An 8,120-nucleotide genomic window follows, 5' to 3' on the forward strand; every position below is an offset into this window, starting at 1 on the left:
CCCCGCCCGCCCCATCGATGCCCCCCTCATAGCCCCCCCCCATAGCCTCGGGGCGCGCTTGGCGCGTCACCGCTCACGTGACGGGGGGACCTGGCAGCGCCCGGGCGCGCGCGTGGTGTCACTGTCACGTGATGCTGCCGTTCTCTCCTTCAAGAGTCGCCTCCAATCGATTTGCGGGCGCTCGATGCAGCAGCCTTCGCGGAGGAGCATTCTTCGGTCTCGGCCGCCGCCGCCACCTCCTCCGCTGCCGCCGCCGCCAATCGATGCGCTCAGGGCTCCGGTCGCCATTTTAGGGGGAGAGCGAGGGAGGCAGAAGGAAGGGTCGGTAGGTACCGGCGCTGCGCTGGGCGCCCCCCTGCGCTCGTCCCCGCTGCCCTGGCCGCGTCCCGCCCGCTGCCGCTCCCGCCCGAGGCTGCCCGCGCTGCCCCGCAGGCCGCTCTCCGTGCCCGCGGAGCGCTCTCCCCGCCCTCATTCAGTCCGTCTGCCCCACGCCCCCTCCCCGCCCGGCTGCTGGTGCCCGGGACCGGTCMCTGCGCTGCGTGCGGCGCTGCCGGCGGGCAGAGGAGCGCGCGCCGGGCGGGAAGGCGCCCGCCGGGGAGGGGAGGGAAGCGAGGCAGGGGCTCCGCGAGGGCGGCTGGCGCCGGCAGCTCCCGGCACCTTCCCCGCTAGCCGCGCTCCCGACCCTGCCTGCCAGGGCCCCGTGTGCCGGCACTGGCGCGGCCAAGGAGAGAGCGGCAGGGGAACCCTGCCGAGCGATGCTGCTTTTTTTTTTTTCTTTTTTCTTTTTTTTTCATCCTACTGGATTATTTTCCTTATTGTTCCTCAATATGGTTCACATTCCATTTCCTGGCAATGTATTCATTCACCCATGAGAAAAGTGCAACAAGTTTCATTCATTTCATAACACTTTTTCATTTTTTTTGTATAGTATTGAGTCTTAACTAAAATATGGCAGTAATAGGTCTGATCTTATATTCCAAAGTTCAGCAGGAGGTATTCTGTGCTTTATTGCAGTTGTTACACGTAACAGTCTTGTATATAGTTTTTTTTTCTTTTTTATATCTTTATTCCAGGCCCCTCCAAGGCATTCCTTGCTCACAATGTATAGAACAAAAGTCAGCTTGAAGGATCGTCAGCAACTTTATAAACTAATTATTAGTCAGCTCCTATATGATGGATACATAAATATTGCAAACGGTTTGATAAATGAGATAAAGCCTCAGTCAGTCTGTGCACCATCTGAGCAACTGCTGCATCTAATTAAGTTAGGTAAGCTGCAATAAAAAAAAATTACTCAATTTCCTAATCTGTAGTTGAAATCCATGTGAATTAAGACCTCAGTGTTACTGAGAGTATGAAGCTCATGTTTATTGGTACTATAACATTTTTATGTGTTTAGATAGTCTTTGTCTCCATGGTTTTTGAGGTGCCTTTCAATTCTGTTTGTTTTAGTATGCATTGGAAGCAAAACAGATAAGGCATGTTGTCCATGTCTGCCTGTTTGAACTTCTGTAGCATGTAAGACTACCTGTTCAGGCTTCCTGGGTGACTGACAGCCTTCTAAAAATACCCTCCCATGAGTAAGATCATTGAGTCTATAGATGTAATAAGAATAGGTTGACCCACCCCAGTTCTCTGTAAGCAGCAGAAATATTTTTAGTATTATTCTCAATGAACGCATGGAAAAAGGAGTACCTTTCTATAGTCTTTATTCAGTCTTCATTTAGTCTTTATGGGATTTAGTCTTTTTATACTGATCTCACAAAAACAAACCTCACAGGCTAGGGCCTCAGCAAGGCCATGGTCTGTTCTCTTTCCTGGGAGTGCATCTGTGCCATAGTGTGTAGTCACAATACCTGAGCTGCTGTTGAAACAAGCAAGGTGCTTGGAAGAGGCCTGGGCATGGCAGCATGTCTTCTGTGCTTTGTAACTGAACTGGTTCTGCTGCCTGAACTAGTTAAATTCCAAGAGTATAAATATGTGAAACCTTGTGTCTGTGTGAATTAAGAATACTAGGCTCAATTCGTAGATGAAAGTATTGAGAACTTTTTATTGTCTATGACGGATTAATGAGCACATTKGGGCCCATAACTGAAAATTCTCATGTCCTGGCTCAGGTTCCAGTGCTGAATTGTCTTCCTCCTGTAGATGCATGCTAGAAATCAGAAAGTTAAATCTACAGGATGGGTGTGAACAGCAGTAATCATTTTTATTAGCAATGCTGGGATAGTTTGTGGGATGAGATTTTTTTTTCCTTTAAGACAATAAAGAATCACTAAATGSTTCCAGTTCTAACCTCATGCATCTCGTGCATCAGTGGCATTGAGGTTTGTTTTTCCTTTCTCTGGAAAAACTGCATCTGTCTGTGACTTTCCAAAGTGATCATTTGTGCCCTTATCAGTATTTAGTAGAATATACTTGCTGGTTGTATATGCAAGGTTAATACTACAAAAGTAATATTAACTACTGTGTTCTGCTGTAGKGTAAGCAAATTGCCACCCATTTCTTATGTATAAATTAACATGTTCTGTTCGCTCAGTTTTGAATGGGATAGCTTTTTTAACAGTTGACTCATCTAGCTGTTAAAGACTAGATCTGTAATACAGATCCAGCYTCAGCATACCCATGTATGGGGAAAGTTAGCATACTTTTAAGAACATTAACATCTCTTTTTCAGGAATGGAGAACGATGACAGTGCCGTTCAGTATGCAATTGGACGGTCAGATACGGTAGCTCCAGGCACAGGAATTGACTTGGAATTTGATGCAGACGTACAAACCATGTCTCCTGAGGCTTCTGAATATGAAACTTGTTATGTCACATCTCATAAAGGACCGTGTCGTGTAGCTACGTATAGCAGAGATGGACAGTTAATAGCTACAGGATCTGCTGATGCCTCAATAAAAATACTTGACACGGAGAGAATGTTGGCCAAAAGTGCTATGCCTATTGAGGTAAAGTGTGGCTTGAATCATAGCCATTTGCTGAAATTTTAAAGGGCATCTGTGTTATATGGTGGCTGTGCCTTGTGGTTAGCCCAGTGGGCTGGGCTAAATGTCTGTCTTGCCATATTTTGTGCTCTAAAGCAACTCAAAAACATCCTTCAAGTAAACGAACAAGAAATGGGGCCAGTAGGTAATGGGACAGGTGGTAACCTCTGGCAGTTGGTTAGAGAACGAGCCAGAAGTTGCTTCTAAATGCTTGTTTCTAGTACTTGTTGATAGCTGCTATCTTATGCGAACAGAGTTTATTTTTGTTTAGACACATAGCAAATTCCCAGCACTCAGCAGTGTGCTGTGTGAATGAAAGTTGTGATTTTCCCAGATGTCACACCTTTCCTAAATTCTCACGGAAATGCTGTGCTTTAATTTGGACAGTTGAGAATGAAGGCAATGTTTAGTGTCCCAGGCTATGCTTTTGTGGGTCAATTTTCCGCTATTGGTGCTAGCTTGGACAAGTCAGTTTTTGTAAAGATACTGGGATGTTATTTGGTAACATTATCATGGGCCTTCAAATAATGAAGGCAATCACTATTAATTTGTATGCCTAGTTACATGTTAGATTCTCAAGCACATACTTCTAACAGGAAACCTTTAGTATGTTCAACCTCCTAGGACTAACTTTTGGAATATTCATTGTAGGTCATGATGAATGAAACAGCACAGCAGAACATGGAAAATCACCCTGTTATTCGGACTCTGTACGATCATGTGGATGAAGTTACGTGTTTAGCTTTTCATCCGACGGAACAGATCCTCGCATCTGGTTCAAGGGACTACACGCTTAAATTGTTTGACTACTCAAAACCTTCTGCCAAAAGAGCCTTCAAATATATACAGGTCAGATACAATAGTTCCATTGAGAACAACCAGAGCTTGAATCTCTTAAGTACTGTGGCTGAATAATGTCTATTTAAAAAAAAAAAATGACTAGGTGGGAAGGAGTGTGCAATGACACGTAATACAGGCATTGTGGTAATTGTGTGTTAATAGTTTGTGCATAATATTGACACATTTATGCCTACRGTGTTTAAAAATCTAATGCCTATTTAATTTTTGTAATTATAAACCTATTGTAATACTGATAGCTTTGAAATCAATCCCAGTAGTTTTGGAGGACGATTTGGAATTGTTTTGTGCTAGGGCGTGGAGCATGTGACAGGTTGACAAAATCTCCTCTTGCTCTTATGTCATCCCTAAAATGAGTGGGCACTAAATGTTGCTTAAGGACAAAAGTTATGATGCGCTTAAATGTTTTTTCTCATCCTGATAGTATAGAAAGCATTTTCTGTTGATGGATAATTTAACTCACTTTTAGCACTTTAACATAATTAGAATTAACATTTTCTYGCAGATTTTTTTTCTTGTTGATACTGATTATCCGGTTGTTTTTGTCTGATTGTTTTTACCAAACAGGAGGCAGAGATGTTACGTTCAATCTCCTTTCATCCYTCTGGAGACTTCATACTTGTTGGTACCCAGCACCCTACCTTACGCCTTTATGATATCAATACTTTCCAGTGCTTTGTGTCTTGCAATCCTCAAGATCAGCACACTGATGCTATATGTTCAGTGAATTACAATGCAAGCGCAAACATGTATGTGACGGGAAGTAAGGATGGATGCATCAAACTGTGGGATGGTGTTTCAAATCGCTGCATCACTACTTTTGAGAAGGCACATGATGGAGCTGAAGTCTGTTCTGCTATTTTTTCCAAAAATTCCAAGTATATCTTGTCAAGTGGAAAAGACTCTGTRGCTAAACTATGGGAGATCTCCACTGGTCGAACGCTAGTCAAATACACAGGTATGTGGTAGGTGATCTKCCAGGTATCTTTTTTTTCAGATTGTAGCTAGTGAGGAGATGCTATTATCAGAAGAATTAAGTTTCTTTTTTGCTACTAGAAAATAAATTGAATCTGTAAGAGAAGCTCTGATGGTTGCATATCAGCCAGTATTATAAAAATGTTAGACTAGATGAATTTACTCCATTGTTTTCAAAGGCAACTTATTTTTTAAAGTTAGTGAAAGTAAAAAAGGAGCATGAGTAGCTTGTAATAGTAGGGCGCTGGTGCAGCAGGACTTGTTCTCTGGGTTTCTAAAACGCTTTAGGAGAAAACAGTGGTTATTAAAGCAAAACAGTGTCATGGATTTTCTTGCTTGTGACCATTTTTATTTTTGTTCTTGTTGTATGCATGGCTAGGCAAGGGGCACACCTCCAGCTGGAAGGATTAGAAGTGGCCTAATCCACTTCTAGCTGGAGTAGACCTGAAGAGTACCCCAGACCCAGGGGGACTAGAACATGGCTTCAAACACATGCCTTAACCCATAGATTCCTGCTTTGATCTCAGCAGGATGTAGAGCACTCAGCAGGAGTGAGTGAAAGATATGAAAACTTTGCACATAACAGCAGCTGTAAAAATGCAGAAGTGAACAGTAGTGTGCTTAAATATTACTAGATATACTGGTAGCAGGTAAGATGACAGCGTGTTGAAGACTTGTGTCTGAGCATTTGGGACCAGTGTTGAGTACTTGCACATAGGAGCTGTGTTTTGCTCTCAACCAGCAGGGCGCAGCACTTCCCTAATAGACCTTGCAAGATGCCAGTCAGGAGGATGGTGCTGTATTGCTTGCAAAAGAAATATCCGCACATGAAACACAAATTCCAAAATTTGAAGGTTGTAGAGTGGAGATATGACCGAGCTAGGTCCATACATTGTGGTTTCTGCACACACAGAAGAAACAAAAGGTGTCTTTGATACTAAGAACCTGTATGTTCTACTAACAGTGGTCTTTAAAGATCATTATGGTTGCATGTCTCTAACGGGGTTGGGGAGGAGTAAAACTGCTCTTCAGGCTAAGTATTTGCACTCAAAGCGTGAATGGCCTGCCTTGGTCTATGCAGCTGGGGTAGTTAAATCCCTTCCATCTTCTGTCTCTAGGAAGTTGACTGATTTGACTGTCCTTTGTTTTGTACTGTCCTGCACACTTTGTTTTGTAACTCAGAACAGTTTCCTTAGGCCATAGCAGTTGGTAACTGGGGGGGGTTTGCTAACAGCTCTTTAAAAAGATTCCTAAAACAGATCCTGTTTGGCTTCATATCTTACTGCACGTATCGAGTGAACCTTTGTGTTATTTTCACAGGAGCTGGTCTGAGTGGACGACAAGTACACAGGACACAGGCTGTCTTCAACCATACAGAGGACTATGTGCTGCTCCCGGATGAAAGGACCATAAGTCTGTGCTGCTGGGATTCAAGAACTGCTGAACGGAGAAATCTTCTTTCTCTTGGGCACAACAGCATCGTCCGCTGTATCGTGCATTCTCCCACCAATCCTGGTTTCATGACCTGCAGTGATGACTACAGAGCTAGATTTTGGTACCGAAGGTCAACCACAGACTAAAGACAGCTTTATAAACCAGTGATTTTCCAGACTCATTCTATCATCTTGTATTGATTGTACCRCCAACAGATGCCTAGATGAGAGCCATGCTGTGTCTGCTTTTCAGTTCTGTCAAACGTGGCAGGAAATATCAGAGTACTGAGACTGAGTGTTTGCCCCACGCTAATTTTTTTATTAGTGTGTATGGCATTATTTTTTGTAAGTCATCTCTAATTGTATTCAAGGGAGAGCAGGGGGGAATAAAATGATCCTTGCAACAAGGATTCAACTTGTTCTCCTGTCTCTAAATCCCGCGAAAAATAATGTGACTAAATCTTGCTCAAACTGGGCAGAACGAGCCAGTTTTGCTCTGCATTGTATCTGTGCAATCCCACTGAAGTCTGTTTAAAGAATAGATTACAAAAGTAACTGCAGAACTTGGCATATACTTTAATGAAGCCTTAAGCTGCTTTCAGTTCTGATTTATACTTTGCAAAGCTGTTGTGTATCTTAGGTTTTTTTGGGGGGGCGGGSAGAGGAGAGGGTTCTTTTGTTTTTTGGGTTTTTTTTGGTTTTTTTTTTTTGATTGTTTGTTTTTAATTGGCCCCGAGGACCTTCAATGCTGAGCCAATCTTGTGCCGTAGGAATTTGAAACACAATTTTGAGTTGTTTAGGTGAATTAAAGAAAATGGCCTTCTAGTTCTGATGTTAAAGCTCAGGTTTGAAATCTTGTCTTTCCTTTGAATTTATCTTAACAAGTGTGGCTTGAAAGAAAGCTCGTAGTGTTCCCAGGACTATCCACACTGCAACTGCAAAGAGCTTATGTGGCAGTGTTGCACTGCGTGAAGATGAGGAGAATAATTTTGCCATAGAAACCTACAGTATCCCTTCAAAGAAAGGGATACACATACTTTTTTTTTTTTTTTTTGTACTTTAGAAATGTCATTTTATTTAGAGGCTTTTATTCTGTAGTTGCTGTGTTACACAACACTTGAATGACATTCTTTAATTCAAAAAAAACCCCAAAAGTTAAATAATTTGACTTATCTCTAATAGTGCTACTAGTTCTAAAAGTTTTTCAGGTAACATTTACAGACTATTAAGATACTGTATATTTAAAAAATCTGTARATTTGAAAATTCACTATCACTTGTAGATTATTTGGCCTATGAAAGGCTTTAAATATGTTTGTTCTTCCAAGCATCCTGACTGACACAGTACTCTTGGGCTTCATACGTGGGAGAATTTCTTTAGTCCCAACCTCGGCACTTGCTTTTGGTAGGAAAGCATCCAAATATTAGGTTGTTCTTAGTCCTGAATTAATTTTCCGTTGCCACAGATGAAATATCTTTTAAAGGGTTGAAGGGGCTATAGGTTGTGCCTGTATTTAAATAAAAATTACCTCTTAAGAAGTTATTTAATATATAAAGAAATAAATGTATTAGTTGTCTTTCGATACAACAAAGAGCCAAGCAAATTAAATATTTTAAGGATCTGTCTTGGGAAGGTGTTACAGCTTGCTGGATTGTTCTGCCTCGTTACATGTAAACCTGACATGACATAAGCCTTGTAGTTGGATAGTTTTAAATGGATGTGATTTTTTTTTTTCTGATTTTTTTTCCCCTCTTAATTCCTTTTTTCCCATTTTTTATTATTATTATTATATTCTGTTAAGTTGCCTATAGGTAGCTCATTTCCTGATGGTGAATATTGTCTATTTTCAAATTTGCTATTTGC

At 41.9% G+C, this 8,120-nt stretch overlaps 1 protein-coding gene across 1 annotated transcript in view; it reads left to right on the forward strand.

The window, feature by feature from the left end:
• The window catches only part of CSTF1 (cleavage stimulation factor subunit 1), a 7,490-nt gene extending 885 nt beyond the window's left edge, over window positions 1–6,605 (forward strand). Inside the window, exons 2-7 of the mRNA XM_026042160.1 lie at window positions 155–325; window positions 1,074–1,269; window positions 2,678–2,955; window positions 3,643–3,840; window positions 4,417–4,807; window positions 6,145–6,605. Coding sequence (XP_025897945.1) covers window positions 155–325; window positions 1,074–1,269; window positions 2,678–2,955; window positions 3,643–3,840; window positions 4,417–4,807; window positions 6,145–6,404 — 1,494 coding nt within the window. The 3' untranslated portion in view covers window positions 6,405–6,605. The remainder of the gene's footprint in view (window positions 1–154; window positions 326–1,073; window positions 1,270–2,677; window positions 2,956–3,642; window positions 3,841–4,416; window positions 4,808–6,144) is intronic.
• The last annotated feature ends 1,515 nt before the right edge of the window (window positions 6,606–8,120 follow it).

Source organism: Nothoprocta perdicaria, unplaced genomic scaffold (assembly GCF_003342845.1).
Source record: "Nothoprocta perdicaria isolate Ctin4 unplaced genomic scaffold, notPer1 scaffold_3, whole genome shotgun sequence".
Lineage (NCBI taxonomy): Eukaryota > Metazoa > Chordata > Aves > Tinamiformes > Tinamidae > Nothoprocta > Nothoprocta perdicaria.